This window comes from Eulemur rufifrons, chromosome 7 (assembly GCF_041146395.1).
Source record: "Eulemur rufifrons isolate Redbay chromosome 7, OSU_ERuf_1, whole genome shotgun sequence".
Taxonomy (NCBI): Eukaryota; Metazoa; Chordata; class Mammalia; order Primates; family Lemuridae; genus Eulemur; species Eulemur rufifrons.
This window is the reverse complement of record NC_090989.1, coordinates 155,056,079-155,074,908: the sequence shown is the minus strand read 5'-3', so window position 1 is coordinate 155,074,908 and position 18,830 is coordinate 155,056,079. Positions and strand designations below refer to the sequence as shown.

Here is an 18,830-nt window from a genome sequence, read left to right as displayed (position 1 = left end):
TTGCCAGGGGTGGGGGTGCCTCTGCGCTCTAGGGACGAAGAGCTGCGGATCCAGGTCCTGCTAGCATCATGGGCAGCGGCTGCCGCATCGAATGCATATTCTTCAGCGAGTTCCACCCGACGCTGGGACCCAAGATCACCTATCAGGTGCCACCTGGGCTAACGGGATTGGGCGGGGAGACGGGCGTTCTCGGGTGCTCAGCTGGCTGCCTGGAGGCGGTAAATCTCCGTGCTGCCCGCGGGCACGCCACTCCTTCATTCGCGAACAACCGTGAGCCGAGAGAATCCTCAGACCCAGGTCCCCGGCTCCTGGTGTGGCGAGTGGGAGGACATAGCGCACATAGGCAGTGTTGGTAGGAAATCGGGCAGTGGGGGCCGGTGCGTGGCCCATGAATATCCCTGGATTAAGACCTAAATGAAGCATAGGAAGTTAGGTGAGGGAGGAGAGAATGTTCCAGATAAAGGGAACAGCATATGCAAAAACCAGGAAGCAGATGAGAACACAGCGTGTGTTTGGAAACATAAAATAGTAATAGGCCTAGGTGGATGGGAGTGAAGGAAACGCTGGAGAACAGGACTTGGGCCTGGGGTGAGGAGGGCACCCTTTGTACTACATGCACTACCCATGTCCACTGAGGAGCCTGTTGCCACACACCCCTCTCCCCCAGGTCCCTGAGGACTTCATCTCCCGGGAGCTGTTTGACACGGTCCAAGTGTACATCATCACCAAGCCAGAGCTGCAAAACAAGCTCATCACTGTGTGAGGCCCTAGCTGAGGGTGGGAGGGCTTCCCAGGAGAAGGGAACAGGCTTGGGGGCAGGCCTGACTCTTTTCCACCCATCCAGCACAGCCATGGAAAAGAAGCTGATCGGCTGCCCTGTGTGCATTGAACACAAGAAGTACAGCCGCAATGCCCTCCTCTTCAACCTGGGCTTCGTGTGTGATGCCCAGGCCAAAACCTGTGCCCTCGAGCCCATCGTTAAAAAGCTGGCTGGCTACCTGACCACGCTGGAGGTCTGCAATGATATGGGTTTGGGTGTATAGGCAGGCAGAGTTGGGGAAAGTGTTCCCGTGTCTCCAAAATCCCCCAGACCTGGAACCCTGCTAGCCAGCTCAGGACCCAGACAGGGCAGCCAGCCAGCAGGGGTCTTGGGTTGTACCCACCATGTCCATACTCTATCCAGCTAGAAAGCAGCTTCGTGTCCACGGAGGAGAGCAAGCAAAAGTTGGTGCCCATCATGACCATCTTGCTGGAGGAGTTAAATGCCTCAGGCCGGTGCACTCTGCCCATCGGTATGGACCAGCCTCTGCAAGGACAGCAGAGGGGTAGAGGAGGGATGGAAAACTGGCAGGGGAAAGTAGGGGAGAAGGACAAGACACATGAACAAACTGGTGGCCAGAAAATAGCCATGGGTTGAGGTGATGTCCAGGGTCTCCCCCATGGGGATGGGGGAGCAAGTAGAGCTCTCCAGCTCTGCCCCTTGGGGATATTCCTTCCCCTCTCTGGACCTCAGTTTCTTGCTCCATAAAAGGGGAAAATTGACCCTACCCAGAGCCACCTGACTGCCTCAAGGGATGCTGGGAGGCCGGGATGGTAATTGAGAGCCATTTGGAAGAGGTGACACTGAGGATATGGGTGGGGCCCCTGCAGATGAGTCCAACACCATCCACTTGAAGGTGATAGAGCAGCGTCCAGACCCTCCTGTGGCCCAGGAGTATGATGTGCCTGTCTTTACCAAGGACAAGGAGGAGTTCGTCAACTCACAGTGGGACCTCACTACACAACAGGTGTGCCATCTCTCCCTGGGTATCACCTGAGGCTGGCCACAGCCTTGGCCTCATCCTACTTCCTCTGACCCTGCCCTACTCTGCCCAGATCCTGCCCTACATTGATGGTTTCCGCCACGTCCAGAAGATCTCAGCTGAGGCAGATGTGGAGCTCAACCTGGTGCGCATTGCTATCCAGAACCTGCTGTGAGTGGGACTACAGTCACACCCAGTACAAGGTCACAAGCCAGGGAAGAGCCCAGGGGCCCTGAGTAGGGGAGCTGGGAAGGCATAGTCCTCAGAAGCTGAGCACAGCTATCTCTCTCAGGTACTATGGCGTTGTGACACTGGTATCCATCCTCCAGGTAGGTGAGTCTCACGTATGGTTAAGTGGAGAGTGGACCATGTGGCTGGGCCAGACCAGGGCTATGTCAGCTTTCCAAGCCACTCACTCAGGTCCCTGTGTCTTCTGCTACCCTCTAGTACTCCAATGTGTACTGCCCAACACCCAAGGTCCAGGACCTGGTAGATGACAAGTCCCTGCAGGAGGCATGTCTATCCTATGTGACCAAGCAAGGTAGTAGCAGCTCTGGGGGAGGCCATCTTGGGGAGGGCAGGGCCACCTGACAAGCTGAAGCCTGTCATCCACAGGGCACAAGAGGGCCAGTCTCCGGGATGTGTTCCAGCTGTACTGCAGTCTGAGCCCTGGCACTACCGTGCGAGACCTCATTGGCCGCCACCCCCAGCAGCTACAGCATGTTGATGAACGGTCAGAGGGGGATTCCCTGGGGAATGAGGGGATTACCTGAGGGAAGGTAGACCCTCTGTGTCTGTCAGGAGCCCTGGGTCAGAGAAGAAGCAGGGGATGATTCCAAGTGAGCAGAGTCACACGGCACTGGTAGTCCAGGCAGGTTTCCTGGAGTTGATGGGCTTCGAGGCCAGTCTGGCCACTGAAGGGAAGACTGCAGGAAAGGGTTGGCCTGGCTGGAAGGAGGCCTGACCAGGGCATAACCCTTCTCTCCCCCGACCCTTACCCTAGGAAGTTGATCCAGTTCGGGCTTATGAAGAACCTGATTCGGCGACTACAGAAGTATCCTGTGCGGGTGTCTCGGGAAGAGTGGAGCCACCCTGCCCGGCTTTACACTGGCTGCCACAGCTATGATGAGATCTGCTGCAAGACAGGTGGAGGCAGGCAGGGCAGTCAGGGTGGGGTCAGGGCAGAGTGGCCAAGCCAAGGCCACTGACTTCACTTCCACTACCCTACCCAGGCATGAGCTACCGTGAGCTGGATGAGCGGCTTGAAAACGACCCCAACATCATCATCTGCTGGAAGTGAGGCTGGTGGTGGCCGGATAGGCACATTGCTCTGGCTACTACCTCCTGCTAAGCCCTGCATGCTACATGGAGCTAGACCAGTAGGCTAGTTCATACTGTCTGGAGGTTGATCTTAGTTCTGTAAATAAAGTCATTCATTTCAACCTACCTTTACTGAGTACTGCCTCTGCCACAGGGCACCCAGCAGTGAATGAAATAGCCCCAAGCCTGGTGTGCTGGAGCGCCATCTGGTGGGTAGGACTGACAATGGACAAGTAAGGGTGTCCGCTGCTAATTACAAACTGACATAAGCAGCCAGAAACAGAGAGGTGATAAAGAGTGATTTGGGGCCAGGTGTGGCGACTCACACCTGTAATCCCAGCACTTTGGGAGGACGAGGCGGGAGGATCGCTTGAAGCCAGGAGTTTGAGACCAGCCTGGGCAATATAGCAAAACACCCCCCCCCATCTCTACAAAAAAATTGAACAAAAAAATTAGCCAGGTGTGGTGGCATGTGCCTGTAGTCCCACCTACTCGGGAGCCTGAATCAAAGGGATTGGTTTGAGCCCAGGAGTTCGAGAGGCCTGGGCAACAAAGTGAGACTCTATCTCTTTAAAAAAAAAAAAAAGATGTGACCTGGCAGAAAGGGAGGTTGTGTCTCTGGATTAGATGGCCAAGAAAGGCCTCACTGAGATGACAAGCTGAGCCCTGAAGGAAAAACAGTATTCAAGCCGAGGATGCAAGTGCAAAACCCTGAGGCAAAAACTTCTTTGGGATGTATGACGAACCCAAGGGAGGCCCATGGGGTTTGAACATAGGAGACAAGGGGAGAAAGCCAAGAATTGAAGTCCCAAGTTAGGAGAGAGGGCAGGAAGTAGATCTTGCAGAGCTGCTAGGCTGCGGCTTCAGACCTAGTATTTTCAGTGCCAGAGGAAGCTAGAGAGCTGCTCTCGTGCAAGGGAGTACTAATGTCTGATGTACACCTTTGAGACTCCTGGCTGCTCCTGAGGGTCAAAAGCGGAAGTAGGTCCAGTGAAAGGCCGCTGTAGTTACCCCCAGGAGAGGTAATGCAGTCTGGATTCGGATGGAGAGAAGTTGTGGTCTCTCTGGGCAGTATTTCAGGAGTAGAGCCAACTAGTGGAACTATGGGAACTAGGAAGCCACGAGGAGGAGCAGCGAGTGAGCCAAGATGCAGGAGAAGCTGGTGGGGGGGTCAGGGTTACCTGACTTGAAGTCCGAGGAGTCTAGGCCACAGGAGTCCGGAGCTCAGGAGAGACTCGGGAGCAGCAGCCCGTTGTGAAGGACAAAGGTCTGGGAATCTAACAAGGTTGCTATTGGCAGCCCGGCAGGGGAAGCGGGCAGGGAACCGGTCCCGACCCTGGGCAAGCCGCCGGCGGGGGCGGGGCCCGGGCTGCATTGCGCAGGCGCAAGCGAATCCGTTTCCATGGCGACGAGGACCCACGCGCCCCAACTGCCCGCAACTGTCCTGTCCCAGACTTCGGCCCCGTAGGAGTCCGTTGTCCCCGAGTGTGTCGGCACCCCATCCCGGCTGCTGCCCGAGGTCAGCTGCACCCTGGTCCCAACATGGGCGACCTGGAGCTGCTACTGCCCGGGGAAGCTGACGTGCTGGTGCGGCGTCTGCGCAGCTTCCAGCTACGCGAGATGGGCTCCGAAGGGTGAGGCACCTAGGTCAGATGTACTCAACGGGGTCATTGTCTTGAGTAGGAGACCTTGGGCCTTACGGTGGGGGGAGGGTTACCCAGTGGGGAGGAGCCCCCAGGTGGGGAGGCAAAGCTCTCCGAGATAGGAGTATGTATATATGTGGCTCCCGGGCCCTCAGGATAAGGTTAGGCTTCAATAGGATTCATCCCCCATCCTCCTAATGCCCACATGTGCACCCAAATGCACATACACACCCTCTGGGGCAGGTGGAACCAGCAGCATGAGAACCTGGAGAAGCTGAACATGCAAGCCATCCTTGATGCCACGGTCAGCCAGGGCGAGCCCATTCAGGAGCTGCTGGTCACCCATGGGAAGGTACCTCGAGGTCACGGGCAGGGTTCCTGCTTTCCTCCCCACACCCTCTCTACCCTTCAGGATCACCCTAGGTGTGTGCTCTTCCCTCTGGCCTGGTACACCTGTCCTCCTACACATTTCCTTTTGTACTCCTATTGGACAGGACCCTGGTACACCAGGCCTGGTGCAGGGCATGGGTCGATTAGAGTCATGGATCCTAGAACAGCCTAACCTTTGTGTGGAGAGCCCAAGTGCTAAAGGCATCCCTGAATTGACTGTAAGGCCAGAGGGAGCCCCAACTGAAGTGGGAGTGGGACTTTGGCACAGAAAGAGGCAGCCTTCCCAACATGAGAGGGGGAGTTAGAAACCAGGGAGATACCTGGCAGCAGCACGGGCCAGGGAGTGGCACCAGTAAATGATCTGAGCTATCACTTGACAAAAGGGTTCTCCTGCAAGAAAAGGGGAGCTCACTACTAGGGGGTAAGGTAGGAATAGGGCACCGTTAAGAGCCCTGAGTAAGGGTGAGGCTATGGTACATGAGACTCTTGGAAGGCCCGAGGACAGGGACAAGAGGGAGGGAATTGGCAAGAGGATGGCCTTGAAAGGGATGCCTGGATGAGAGAGGGGAGGGGAGATAAGGATGCAGGTACAGGGAGAGCAAGGCAGTCTGGGGACAGAACTCGGGCTAGTCACAGGAAGCCTGGGGTATGTCCCCACAGGGATGTTGGGGGCAGCTGGAAATGAAGGTCCAAGGTGCAAGAGAGAAGTCAGGAAGGGTACTTTGGGGTCTGGCAGAGTTTAGGAGCCCAAGGGGAATTTGAGGAGGGCTGAGCTGGGCTGAGCCAGGGATGGGAGGGTTGCCAGGCTAAGACAGGCCCAACTCATCCCTGTCTTGTCCCCCCCACCCTTCAAAGATTCCAACGCTAGTGGAGGAGCTGATCGCAGTGGAGATGTGGAAACAGAAGGTGTTCCCCGTGCTGTGCAGGCTGGAGGACTTCAAGCCCCAGAACACTTTCCCCATATACATGGTGGTGAGCTGGGCCCTCGGTTCAGACCTCCTCTCATCCCTTCAGAGGGCCCTGGACTGGGGAGGATAGCTAGTGACCCCTATCCCCCCTTCAGCAGCCCCAGGCCCCGTCGTCCTCTTTGTCTGACAGGTACACCACGAAGCCTCCATCATCAACCTCTTGGAGACGGTGTTCTTCCACAAGGTGAGACACTATCCCTGCCCATGGGCTACTGCTCCAAGCCATAGCCTGGCAGAAAGGGAGGTTGTGTCTGTCTGAGGAGGGCATCAGAGAAAGTTTTCCCTCCCCCTACCCACCAGGAGGTGTGTGAGTCAGCGGAGGACACTGTCTTGGACCTTGTGGACTACTGCCACCGCAAACTGACTCTGCTGGTGGCCCGGAGTGGCCGTGGTAGCCTCCCTGAGGAGGAGGGGTCCCAGGACAGCACCCCTATGCAGGTGGGTTGAGGTTCCCTGGGGTTGGCAAGAACTAGATCCAGGTTCTCCAAGGCATGTGCAGGCCAGGGGTGGCCCAGCTTGAACAATGTGTGGCCTCCTAGGAGCTGCAGAAGCAGGCAGAGCTGATGGAATTTGAGATTGCACTGAAGGCCCTCTCAGTACTGCGCTACATCACAGACTGCGTGGACAGGTGGGCAGTCCTACCAGGCCTGGGGCCTATGGTGGAGGGCTGGAAGACTAGCCTGTAGCCTGCCTCTGCTCACCTCCCTCCTGGTACCCCGGCCTATAGCCTTTCCCTCAGCACTTTGAGCCGCATGCTCAGCACCCACAACCTGCCCTGTCTTCTGGTGGAACTGCTGGAGCACAGTCCCTGGAGCCGGCGGGAAGGAGGTAAGGTCCTCCCCTGCGCACCTAAGCCCCAGCCCACTGCTTCTAGGACATCCTTCAGGATTGATGGGGATGGACAGCTTGCACACAGGCAGACAAACCCTGTCCCCCAGCCCTCAGAGGGTACCAGGATGCCTCACCCAAGGTGGGCCTAGGCCTGAGCTCCTGCGGCAGGGAAAGTCCATGTGTCCACTACTGAGGACTCACCCTGCTCTGGGGTCAGCAGCACTGCAGCCTGGGCAAGTCATATGGCCCAGGTTCTCCCACCATGCCTAGGCAGTGGTCAGGCCCCCAGCCCACATAGCTGGGTCACTCAAAGAAAATGCAATGCCTGCACCCAGTGTGCTGCTTCCTCTCCCTAGGCAAGCTGCAGCAATTCGAGGGTGGCCGTTGGCAGACAATGCCCCCCTCAGAGCAGCAAAAGCTGAGCAAGTTGGACGGGCAAGTGTGGATCGCCCTGTACAACCTGCTGCTAAGCCGTGAGGCCCGGGCCCACTACTGCCTCACAAGCTTTGCCAAGGGACAGCTGCTCAAGGTGGGGAGCTACCCTCACACCAGTCCCTACAGCCCCAGAGCTGCCGTACCCCATCCCACTCCCACTGCATCCCTGCTGTTTATCTTTGATCACTCACCTCAGCCTCAGTCCTCGGGTCTCAGGTGACGCAGCAACAAGTGGGACATGGGCCCCGCAGATACCCTCAGCCCAGCCCAGGCTCTCCCTTTTCCTTGGCCCTCTGGCCAGCACCTGATTCAAACTGGCGCCCACTGGACATCCTTGCAGCTTCGGGCCTTCCTCACAGACACACTACTCGACCAGCTGCCCAACCTGGCAGACCTGCAGGGTTTCTTGGCCCACCTGGTCCTAGCTGAAACCCAGCCCCCTAAGAAGGACCTGGTGTTGGAACAGGTAGGCACTGGAAGGTTAGTTGCTCAGGACCACTGTCCACTCTGCTAGCTCCTTCCTGCCACTCTCCACTTCTCTCCCCTAGATCCCAGAAATCTGGGAGCGGCTGGAGCACGAGAACAGAGGCAAGTGGCAGGCTATTGCCAAGCATCAGCTTCGGCATGTGTTCAGCCCCTCAGAGCAGGACCTGAGGCTGCAGGCACGAAGGTAAGGCCTGCTGAACTGCCAGAAGGGGTGGATGGGATGCAGGAAGCATGGAGGTGGGCAGGGTGCTCCCAACTGCCAGGCTCAGTCAGGCCCTCCTGACCCTCCTCCAGGTGGGCTGAGACCTATAGGCTGGATGTGCTAGAGGCCGTGGCTCCAGAGCGGCCCCGCTGTGCCCACTGTAGTGCAGAGGCCTCCAAGCGCTGCTCTAGATGCCAGAATGAGTGGTATTGCTGCAGGTGAGCATACTCTAGGATCTTGGACCCCTAAGCCCCACTCTCAGATTCCCCCATATACACTGCTATCCTCACAAGCCCACCTGCCTGCAGAGATTGCCAAGTCAAGCACTGGGAGAAGCATGGAAAGGCTTGTGTCCTGGCAGCCCAGGGTGACAGAGTCAAATGAGAGCTGCAGTTGCTGAGAACCAACCACCCATGCCAAGGGAACCCACCCAGAATGCACCCTTGAACCCCAGGATTTCAGTCCAGGCTCTGCCAGTGCCTCAGACTTCCCTGGTGGTGAGCAAAGCGGGAGGGTAGAGCTGCTGACCCATCCCCCTCTCCCCTCCCCAAGCGAAGGCTTTCGACTTCCTGCCCCACCCGGCGGGTAGGCGGAGGATGCTGCCTCAGCAAACTGGGGCAAGAGAAGGGCAAGGGCCGGATGTGGGGACCCTCTTCCTCTAGCACAGTAAAGCTGGCCTTCAGAAACACGCACGTCTCTGTGTGGCGCTTTGCGGTCACTGGTCACCGTCGCCTCCGTCGTCGGGTGTCGGGGAGGGCATGAAGGAGGGAGGGAAAAGGACAGGGACTCTGCCACAGTGCCCCCAACCCCTGCCCCGCTCTGCCTTCGAGCCCACACAGTCCTCGCACCCGGGTTTCCATTGCGTCGCTCTCAGCTCCTTCCCGCCGCCCCTGCCTGGACCCTGGGGGCGGCGCTGAAGTCCGGCCCGCCCTGCGGCCCCGCCCGCCTCGCGCTCGCTAGTGCCCAGAGCCAGCCGAAGCCCCGGCCCAACAGGGCCATGTCGGCGGAGCCTGAGCTCATTGAGCTGCGGGAGCTGGCACCCACTGGGCGCGCCAGCCCAGGTCGCACTCGGCTGGAACGTGCCAACGCGCTGCGCATCGCGCCGGGCACCGCGCGCAATCCCGCACGGCAGCTGGTCCCCGGTCGGGGCCACCGCTTCCAGCCTGCGGGGCCTGCCACGCACACGTGGTGCGACCTGTGCGGCGACTTCATCTGGGGCGTCGTGCGCAAGGGTCTGCAGTGCGCGCGTGAGTAGCAGCCCCGCGCCGGCGACAGTGGAACGGGCGGCCAAGGGGCAGCACTGTTTCTGCGGGTCAAGTCGTGGCTGGGGGTCCGCTGGGAGAGTCCCTGAGAACTAGGTCCGTTACTTTTGCCCTATCTCTGAAGAGTGCAGGAAGATGGTTTATCCTTTGTCGTGCTCTATCCGAGGCTGGGGCGCGGTTGAGCAGAGGTGGTTGACTGTGTTGTAACAGGGTGCTGATTTCAAGTTTCTTTCAAGTGCGTTGGCCCTTCTTGAGAAAGGCTTTGTGCCTACTGTCCTTTGTGCCCATATTCCCAAGCCTGCCTCTTCCCAAAGACTCATTCCACTGTATCCCCCCTCCAGAATCCCAGGGTAAAGGGAAGTTACCCACCTATGGCAGGGGGCATGGAAAAAGTTAGAACTTTGGGTGACCCCCTGCAAGCAGGAATTTTCTTGAGACTTTATTTAGCAAACATCTATTTTGGGCCCAGTAAACCAGGTGCTAAAACATGGAACACAGCCATGTGGTCCTTCTGCCACCCTGGGAATCACCAGCAAGCAGAGGTTGCTCTTCCACTGGCTATACACCAGCTAGAATCACCTGGGGCACTTCCACAGCCCTCCAACCCCCTATGCCTAGGCCCTACCTCAGACCTGTTGAATCAATTGCTGGGAGTGGACCCTAGGCACCAGTAATATTTTAAAACTCCCCAAATCATTCTAATGTGCAGTCTGGGTTGAGAATCACTGCTCTGGCCCATTTACGAACTTAGAGAAGGTATATCCCAGGCCTGTGTATGAATGGAGATCCTCTCATCCAGCACAGGAGTAAGTCACGAATTCAGCTGAGGGGAGCACAGGAGTTGTGACAGAACATGAAGAATGAGCAAAGATATTGCAGTGTTCCCAAGGAGATATAAAGTGGTCATGGAGATGAGGAACAGGACAACCTGGGTGTGTATCAGAGGTAGAGACAGGAAGAATGAAGGATGAGTCTGGGTTTTTGTCTCAAACATCTGTGGGAATAATGGCAATTTTTGCAGCACTAAGGGTAGGGGTAAGGTGGAAAAGTGAGTTAAATTTTGGCCATGTTCACTTGAAATGTCTTAGACATTCAAGTGAAGTTACTGGCACATAGGATTTGATCTGGGAAGTCGATGCTTGAGCCATGGATCTGGGGCAGGTGAGCGTGGACAGAGCAGGGCAGTGATGAGGACTGAGTCCCAGACATCACCATTAGATCTTGAAGTTGAGACAGAACCAGCAAAGGAGCTGAGTAGGAGCTGCGGGGGAGTGGGAGGAAAACCAGGAGAGCATGTCTCCTGAGAATCAAGGGGAGTAAGTATCAAATGATGCTAAGGAGGTGAGAGTGGAGAATGGAACACTAGATTCCATTCAACAGTACACAGATTCCCAAGGACTCTTACCAGGGCAGTTTCCTGGAGGGAGGGACAAGCCTGTCTGCAGTGGGTAGAGGAGAGAATGAAGGCAAAGAAGTAAGAGTGTATGTAGACTAGTGTTTTGTTCCGAGAGGAGCAGAGACAGATGACAATTAGAGGGGGGCATGGATTAAGAGTTTTTGATTTCTCCTTCAAGTAAATGAGTTCAAGGAGAAGTTGACAATATGGAAGGCGGAAGCTCTGCGCGAGGCGCTAAAGATCCAACTGCTGGCGAGGCCGGGTGGCTCACGTCTGTAATCTTAACACTATGGGAGGCCGAGGCAGGAGGATTGCAAAGAATTCGAGACCCCCCTCTGTACCAAAAATAGAAAAATTATCTGGGCATGGTGGCGCGCCTGTTGTCCCAGCTACTTGGGATGCTGAGGGAGGAGGATCGCTTGAGCCCAGGAGTTTGAGGTTGCAGCGAGCCATGATGACGCCACTGTACTCTAGCCCTGTCAATAGAGTGAGACACTGTCTTAAAAAAAAAAAAAAAAAAACCAACCGTTGAGCAGGCCTAGATCTCTAATTGCCTGAGGCCTTCCAGCCAGTTTCCAGACGCCCAGGGACCAACACTAGAGCCATAACTCGGCCAGAGATAGGCCGGTCATGCAGAGCCAGGCGTGCAATGGCCCTCAATCCTGGGCTTCCCTTCAATCCCCGGGACGCTTCCCCGAGCTGGGGCCCCTCCACCTCACGACCCGGCCTCTCTGCAGACTGCAAGTTCACCTGCCACTACCGTTGCCGTGCGCTCGTCTGCCTGGACTGCTGCGGGCCCCGGGACCTGGACTGGGAACCCGCCCAGGAGCGCGACACGAACGTGGTGAGCAAGAGGGCTGGGACTGACGGGCGGGGCGAGGACGGGCGGGCGTTGCACGCAACGAACGTTTTAGGAGCCGATTTCCCGGAAGCAGATAGTAGCTAATTCTGCACGTAGGCTCGCAAAGGTACCCGGGGACCTGGCAGCGCGAAGACCCCACAGTCCCCAAGCGGACCGCTGCGGGAGTTGGCCCAGGCCCCGTGCACGCGCACCTTCCGAACCATCCCGCTCCTACTTCCGGTCCTGCGGGCATGTTGACGCACTTGCGCTTGCGCTCCGACACATCCCGGATAGGAGGTGGGGCCTGTCAGTCGGAGTTGAGTCTAGCTGCTTGGGCGATGAGGTCATTTCTGGAGGCGAAGTGGATGTGTCCCCGCCCCTCGACGTTCCTCGTCCAATAAGACAAGAGCTAGATCCTGGCTGTCTACGTTTCAGTCCTAACGGTTGCGGCGCGGCGCAGGCTTCAGCGCACGCGCACACTGACACACGCGTACACACACACACACACGCACGCGCCCGGGGCAGTGGTTGGAGGCTACCGACGCACGGGACTGGGGCACCGGGCTGGCGCTGCGATGGGTGAGGCGGAGACGCCTTCTTTCGAGATGACCTGGAGCAGCACGACAAGCAGTGGCTACTGTAGCCAAGAGGACTCGGACTCGGAGCTCGAGCAGTACTTCACGGCGCGTACCTCGCTGGCGCGCAGGCCGCGCCGGGACCAGGTGGGAGCCCAGGGTTGCCGGAGGTGGGCGGGGGGCGATCGCAGGACCCCGCCCCTCCCCGGTAAGTTGCGGTGTCGAGAGTTGGTGAACAACCCCACCCTCCCGTCAACGTGGCTCCCTGCCGGTCCCGGCCGGGGGCTGGACCGCCGAACCGTGTGTAAACCCCTATTCCAGCGCCCTGGTACTGGGTACCGAGATCTCCTGGCTCTCCCTGTTACAGACCGACCGGTTAAACCAGGGGAAGCAGCTTTGTACCTTGTGGTAGACCTGAGACAGGCATTATTCTCCTATGACTAAAGCCAACTGAGCAGTCTGGACTAGCACCTCGATTTCCGCGTTGGGACGCTCCCACTACCTCCCTGGGAAAACGAGGGAAGGAAGTGGAGAGGGAATAGTTCTTGCCAGGAATTGCAAGTATGTTTAGGACGGAGAGGCTGAGGGAGATCTTGTCCTCGTATATGCACTCTTGGATGGATCCATCTGAGTCTCCACCTCTTGCCAGTCGTGGCCTCTCACTAGCTGCTGGGATGTGGAGGATTCTAATCCCCCCTCTAGGGTGGACCTGGAGAAAGGGGATTTGGGAATGGATAGGAAGGAAGCTTTGTTTTGGGTCATAAGCATTCAGGAGCACTTTACCCACAGGAGGGGAGGGGAAGGCTAGATTGTAAAGTGCTCTGAGAAGGTTGGAAAGAGATCAGGGTTACTAATCTAGTACTATAAAGTGTGGTGCCAGGGAATCAGGAAAGAGGGATAGGAACTGTGAAGATCAGAATACCTGGCAGCAAGGAGGCAGAATTCCTTATTTGAGCCAAGAAAATGGAGTTGGGGGTGATGCTTTAGAGGAAATTTTACAAAATTTTTTACAAAAGGGGTGGCACTTAGCACCCCATTATCTCAGCCCAAAGAGTGGGTACAAGGTTAGAGTGTGGACCCCTGGGATTGTCTCCCTGCAACTCAGGCCTGAGCCGTTGTTTTTCCATTGTAGAAAGGTGGGGAAACCACAAGATAACTAACCAATTGAAAAGGAGGCTGAGAAGTCCCAAGTCGTATGTAAAATTAAACCACTGGTAGTGATAGAGTGGAGGGTGGGTCCCTATGGTGCAGGAAAAGGGAAATTCCATGGTCTTGCTGTGCATCCTTCTGGGACAGCTGTTGGAATCCTCTTCCTGTAGGCAGCTTTGGAAACAGAAAAAGTAACTCCTTCCTCCTCTAGAATCCTGGCAGGATAGCGCAGTGCCTCCAGTCCAAGTCTTTTGGTTTATAAGTGAAGATGCTAAGGGAGGTTCACCCAGAGAAAGGAAAGGGCTAGAACTAAGGTCACTGGATCTGAGTCCAGGGCTCCTGGATAATCCAGAAAGGGAAGAGGAACACGGTTTCTCATTCCCAGGTAGGAGCTGATCCCCGAGGAATAAGTTAGCACCATCTGTGCATTCTTCCTGTCCCTAGCACTCCTCCCATCTGGGTACTTCCTCCCATTGGGGCACTACTTCCTGTCCCAAGACCTTTCCTTGGGCCTAAACAAACAACATCTGCCCCTTATTCCCAGCCTCCAGCCCTCATTTTGCCCCCAGGTCCCTCCTTTTCCAGGGCCCACACCATTTGTTCTTACTGGCCTAAACAGCATCATCCCCAACACAGTTTCACTCCTCAGTGCTCTCCTCCATCCAGGAGACCTTTGGAAACTTGGAGAATCAAATGAACTTCAGTTCTCACCCTCCCCCCAGTACCTTTTTCCTACAGGGCTCTGGCCTCAGTTCTCAGCCCCAAGTACTTGATGACTGCTGAATAGCAGCAGTTCTGGGTGAGGAGAATACTGCTGAAAGTCTGTGGGCTCCACTCTGCTCTCTCATCTGTCTTCCCCATTCATCCTCATCAGATGGTTTAACTAGCTTAGAGGGCTCCAAAGCAGCAGTCGGGGAGAACTCTGGCTGTCCTGTGCTCAGAGCTGGGCACAAGATCATTCTACAGGAAACCTTCTTGTGGGAATTCCCCTGGGACAAGGCATTGGTTAGTGGTGATCTCAGCTGTGTCTGAGACACTCCCATTCCAACTAGGGCCTAGCTGATGTCAACAGGAAGTAAGGTTGATGCAGTGGGGCCAAGGGAGTTTGGGAGAAGAAAGTTCAAGAGCCTGGCTGTCCTGGCCCACACTCCACCCTTCTGGCAGGAATCCAGTCCCTGAAGGAGGTAGGGACTGAGTGATAGAGGTAAAATCTTTGGGTTTACTCTCCAGACAGCAGGGGGAGGCACAGAAGCCCACCTGCTTGGCACTTGTGAGACAAGCTCTAACAGGAAGCTGTCTGTGCACCTTTGGCAGATTGGAGCCTGACCTGAATCTGCCCTTTGTGCAGCTTGGGTCAAGGTTAAATGTGATTCCTGAAACACAGAAGGCTGGCCCCAAGTACTCCACCAAGGGGTGTTGACATTGTAAAGGTTACCCTTCCTCTCCTGTCCAGGTAGCTGAACTGATGTGTACCAGTCCCCGCGCCTCCCTCCCTGCAGGGGGTCATGGCCCTGTACTGACACAGAGTGGAAAAAGAGGGTGCCTTCTCTAGGACAAACTCTAATACCAATCCAACTAGGGTCCTGGGATCAGGCTGTGCGGTCGAAATATGGTTTTACTTTAAACAAGAGTCTCTCCTCAGAGTCCCTCAGCTTTTCCTGGTTTGTGCCCATGTGCCTTCAGTTGCCCCTGGTCTGCAGTATCCTTAGGGCTACATCCAGTGCTGAGATGGCCCTAGACAGGCAGCAGAGAAAAGCCAAATGATTCTGACTTTGCCATCTCCATCCATAGTGTGCAGAATCAGGAGCAGTGACTGGTTCGGGGCACACACCTGGTGGGCAGCTATATACATCAGTCACAGGGGGCCAAAGACAGCTGGTTTCCAAAAGCTGCCCCAGAGGCCATTTTTCAGAGATGCCTGGGGTTCCTTAAGGGCTCTGTGTCCATGATGGCCCATCTTTCAGGACGAGCCTGTGGAGTGGGAGACACCTGACCTTTCCCAGGCTGAGATTGAGCAGAAGATCAAGGAGTACAATGGCCAGATCAACAGCAACCTCTTCATGAGCCTGGTGAGTTGACTTCTCAGGAAAGGGATGTGGGGGAGAGGCAGGATCCCAGCTCTGTGCCCGATGCTCAGGGGGTCACAGGTAAGGTATTCTTGGGTAGCCCCAAGCAGCAATTTATGCATACTCAACCTAGCTCCAAGTGCACCAATGGTATCCTAGTCTGTTTCGTCTTGCCTGGAACCTATTGTCATGATTTGGCTTCTCTTTCTCTTTAGAACAAGGATGGCTCCTACACAGGCTTCATCAAAGTTCAGCTGAAGCTGGTACGCCCTGTCTCGGTGCCCTCCAGCAAGAAGCCACCCTCCTTGCAGGATGCCCGGCGGGGCCCAGGGCGGGGCACAACTGTGAGGCGCCGCACCTCCTTTTACCTGCCCAAGGATGCTGTCAAGCACCTGCATGTGCTGTCACGAACACGGGCACGTGAGGTCATCGAGGCCCTGCTGCGCAAGTTCTTGGTGGTAGATGACCCCCGCAAGTTTGCACTCTTTGAGCGGGCTGAGCGTCACGGCCAAGGTGGGCTTCCCATCCCACCCCTGTGTGAGGCTATATATGCATGCCTCTGTGCATGCAGGGGCTGAGGTGGCTGGGCCTGTCTCTGATCATACCCCTCCTCCACCCCCCATGCCTGGCCCTTAGTGTACTTACGGAAACTGTCAGATGATGAGCAGCCCCTGCGCCTGCGGCTCCTTGCAGGGCCCAGCGAGAAGGCCTTGAGCTTCGTCCTGAAGGAAAATGACTCTGGGGATGTGAATGTGAGTACACAGTCCTCCCTAGTTTCTCAGTTGTCACCTGAGAGGGCTGATGGGCTGTAGCTACAGTGAGGCTTGTAGATGGAACTGGGCTGGAGGATAAGCCCTGCAAAGCTGCTCCCAGAGTGTTTAGGCTTTGTAACTAAAGTGAAGGCTTCCAGGCCATTCATGCCAAAGCCTGGGCCCTGTCCCCAGAACCAGGAAGTCTTGGTGCTTTTGCTCTTTCCTGATGTGGAAAAATCCTCTGGACATTCGGGAATGTATCTGATGGCCTGGTGACCCCAGACCAGATCAAAGCCATAGATGGGCCCATGACAGCATGGAGGCCCTCCTTTAGGCATTAAGATTTTTTACCTTGAAGTTTTCTGGCTCCAACGTATTGGGCTTGTGCAATTGGAGTAGACTCAGAATGTGGGCATAACCTGTCCACAGGAGTTGGAGAACATCTGATTTGGTTGTCTCTCAGTGAGGTGACTATTTTTTTTTTTTTTTTTTTTTTTGAGACAGAGTCTCACTCTGTTGCCCGGGCTAGAGTGAGTGCCGTGGCGTCAGCCTAGCTCACAGCAACCTCAAACTCCTGGGCTCAAGCGATCCTCCTGTCTCAGCCTCCCGAGTAGCTGGGACTACAGGCATGCACCACCATGCCCGGCTAATTTTTTCTATATATATTTTTAGCTGTCCATATAATTTCTTTCTATTTTTAGTAGAGATGGGGTCTCGCTCTTGCTCAGGCTGGTCTCGAACTCCTGAGCTCAAACGATCCGCCCACCTCGGCCTCCCAGAGAGCTAGGATTACAGGCGTGAGCCACTGCGCCCGGCCCGAGGTGACTATTTTATAGGGCCTATCTTCTATACAGGCTACTGTCCAGGATCCTAGCACAAACTACTCAAGCAAGAGCCTGATAGCAGAAAGCCCAATGCTAGCATGTGTGACCATAACATCCTGGTCTTCTCTGGTCTGAGGGAGGGTCTGTTGGCTTGGTCATCCCTGATGCACCCTGTGCACCCCCGCATCCCCCTTTTGCAGTGGGATGCCTTCAGCATGCCTGAATTACACAACTTCCTGCGTATCCTACAGCGGGAGGAGGAGGAGCACCTCCGCCAGATCCTGCAAAAGTACTCCTATTGCCGCCAGAAGATCCAAGAGGCTCTACATGCATGTCCCCTGGGGTGACCTCTTGTACCCCTAGGTGGAAGGAGGAGAGTAGGCATCGCCAAAAGCGTGCCGTGTGAGTGTGACAGGGCCCATGGGGCCTGAGGAATGAGTGTGCGTGGAGGCCCTCCTCTGCTGGGGAACAAGCCCAGAGAACAGCGAAGGAGCTGGCCCCCTGTGTCCACCAGTGGGTGTAGCAGAGCATGGCTCTGCCCCCTTCTGCCTTTCATGTACTGGGTCATGGTGGGCTAGGGCTGCCCTGGGAAGCTGCTGCAGGCTTGCAGCAGGGGTGGAGCAGCTAGAAGTCTCCTTTATTTGTGTTCTCAGATATGAGAATCTTGGAGACCCTACAAACAGAAGTGTAGTGTTTGCAGGGGTGAGGGCCCACATCTATGGGGAAAGAATGGTATGTTTTGGGTCTGGGGTGGGGTCTCAGGGTAGCCCTATCAGAGCCAAGGGTGGGTGCTCAGAATAAGGCAGGCATCAAGGAAGAGTCTTGGTTTCTCTTTACAGTGCCCGCCCCCCTGACTCCTTATGCACCCTGAGGTCAGTGAGTGCTGGCTCACAGTGCAGCAACAGTGCCTCAATGCCTCCTGCAAGGAGGATGTCCCAGGGCCAGGGTCAGTCAAAGCCAGGGTCCCTCCGTTGGATATTTTTCATGGTGTGTGCGAATGTACGTAATGTTTTGTGGCCTTAGCCGAATGCCTCCTATGGGGAAAAGGGTGGGGGTACAGTTATCATCAGGGCCTGGGGCCTGAGAATATTGGCTGAATAAAGATTTAATAATCTTCCTGCTTTTGGACTCTTTTTATTATGAGCCCACAGCTGCAGTAGCCCCTCGCCAGTGGCTGCCAAGGGTGATGGACAGGCTCATGGGGGGTTCTTTGCAAAGTCACCATGGGACCAATTTGTGAAGATGTAGTATGTGTCATGTACTCGGTCATCACTCAGGTTGTGGTGGGGGCAAGAAGAGCCTGCAGCTAGAGCTTAGGGAAACCATTCCCTCAATACACACACCAAACTCTGGGAGAAGCTGTGGCAGGACCCCTTCGCCAAATACTTACTAGCTGCTACTGTGGACCAGACACTGCTCATAGCACTGAGGGCATAGCTGTTAACAATTCTTTTTTTTTTTTTTTTTTTTTTTTTTTTTGAGACAGAGTCTCACTCTGTTGCCCGGGCTAGAGTGAGTGCCATGGCGTCAGCGTAGCTCACAGCAACCTCAAACTCCTGGGCTCAAGCGATCCTACTGCCTCAGCCTCCCGAGTAGCTGGGACTACAGGCACGTGCCACCATGCCCGGCTAATTTTTTCTATATATATTTTAGTTGTCCATATAATTTCTTTCTATTTTTAGTAGAGACGGGGTCTCGCTCTTGCTCAGGCTGGTCTCGAACTCCTGACCTTGAGCGATCCACCCGCCTCGGCCTCCCAGAGTGCTAGGATTACAGGCGTGAGCCACCGCGCCCGGCCATGTTAACAATTCTTGCTTCCATGAAACATGCATTCTGGTGGGTTTGGAAAGAGCACTAAATTTGAAGTTCTTAAGTCCTGAGTGTCGCT

At 55.7% G+C, this 18,830-nt stretch overlaps 3 protein-coding genes across 5 annotated transcripts; all 3 read left to right on the top strand.

Annotated features, from left to right (window-relative positions):
• The first annotated feature begins 68 nt into the window (after nt 1-68).
• NPRL2 (NPR2 like, GATOR1 complex subunit) lies at nt 69-3,259 on the top strand. Its single transcript, XM_069475755.1, has 11 exons — nt 69-146; nt 668-759; nt 845-1,013; nt 1,184-1,292; nt 1,651-1,787; nt 1,876-1,973; nt 2,095-2,131; nt 2,250-2,343; nt 2,418-2,535; nt 2,806-2,948; nt 3,035-3,259. Exons 1-11 carry the CDS (start codon nt 69-71, stop codon nt 3,100-3,102), a joined length of 1,143 nt encoding a protein of 380 aa, XP_069331856.1. The 3' UTR covers nt 3,103-3,259.
• A 1,254-nt stretch (nt 3,260-4,513) lies between these two features.
• On the top strand, nt 4,514-8,763 carry ZMYND10 (zinc finger MYND-type containing 10). Its single transcript, XM_069473661.1, has 12 exons — nt 4,514-4,756; nt 5,009-5,117; nt 6,011-6,127; nt 6,254-6,307; nt 6,424-6,561; nt 6,663-6,751; nt 6,851-6,951; nt 7,311-7,483; nt 7,730-7,855; nt 7,938-8,059; nt 8,170-8,295; nt 8,386-8,763. The coding sequence occupies exons 1-12, from the start codon at nt 4,665-4,667 to the stop codon at nt 8,459-8,461; spliced, it is 1,323 nt and encodes a 440-aa protein (XP_069329762.1). The 5' UTR covers nt 4,514-4,664; the 3' UTR covers nt 8,462-8,763.
• Nucleotides 8,764-9,074: 311 nt separating this feature from the next.
• RASSF1 (Ras association domain family member 1) lies at nt 9,075-18,039 on the top strand. 3 transcript variants are annotated; one of them, XM_069473658.1, is made up of 6 exons: nt 9,075-9,324; nt 11,473-11,579; nt 15,265-15,369; nt 15,582-15,879; nt 16,003-16,118; nt 17,143-18,039. In XM_069473658.1, the coding sequence occupies exons 1-6, from the start codon at nt 9,075-9,077 to the stop codon at nt 17,287-17,289; spliced, it is 1,023 nt and encodes a 340-aa protein (XP_069329759.1). In that variant the 3' UTR covers nt 17,290-18,039. The 3 variants fall into 3 exon arrangements, with proteins under 3 accessions (XP_069329759.1, XP_069329760.1, XP_069329761.1); XM_069473659.1 differs by having other exon boundaries at nt 11,461-11,579; XM_069473660.1 differs by lacking the exons at nt 9,075-9,324; nt 11,473-11,579 and adding an exon at nt 12,012-12,298.
• Nucleotides 18,040-18,830: the final 791 nt, after the last annotated feature.

Bases quoted from the DNA above. Each gene is read 5' to 3' on its own strand.
- NPRL2 (XM_069475755.1), top strand. From the start codon at position 69: ATGGGCAGCGGCTGCCGCATCGAATGCATATTCTTCAGCGAGTTCCAC. The intron at 147-667 runs GTGCCACCTGGG...CCTCTCCCCCAG, and splicing joins GACCCAAGATCACCTATCAG to GTCCCTGAGGACTTCATCTC. The intron at 760-844 runs GTGAGGCCCTAG...CCACCCATCCAG, and splicing joins CAAAACAAGCTCATCACTGT to CACAGCCATGGAAAAGAAGC.
- ZMYND10 (XM_069473661.1), top strand. From the start codon at position 4,665: ATGGGCGACCTGGAGCTGCTACTGCCCGGGGAAGCTGACGTGCTGGTG. The intron at 6,562-6,662 runs GTGGGTTGAGGT...GTGGCCTCCTAG, and splicing joins AGGACAGCACCCCTATGCAG to GAGCTGCAGAAGCAGGCAGA. The intron at 7,484-7,729 runs GTGGGGAGCTAC...ACATCCTTGCAG, and splicing joins CCAAGGGACAGCTGCTCAAG to CTTCGGGCCTTCCTCACAGA.
- RASSF1 (XM_069473659.1), top strand. From the start codon at position 9,075: ATGTCGGCGGAGCCTGAGCTCATTGAGCTGCGGGAGCTGGCACCCACT. The intron at 9,325-11,460 runs GTGAGTAGCAGC...CCTCACGACCCG, and splicing joins CAAGGGTCTGCAGTGCGCGC to GCCTCTCTGCAGACTGCAAG. The intron at 15,370-15,581 runs GTGAGTTGACTT...CTTTCTCTTTAG, and splicing joins GCAACCTCTTCATGAGCCTG to AACAAGGATGGCTCCTACAC.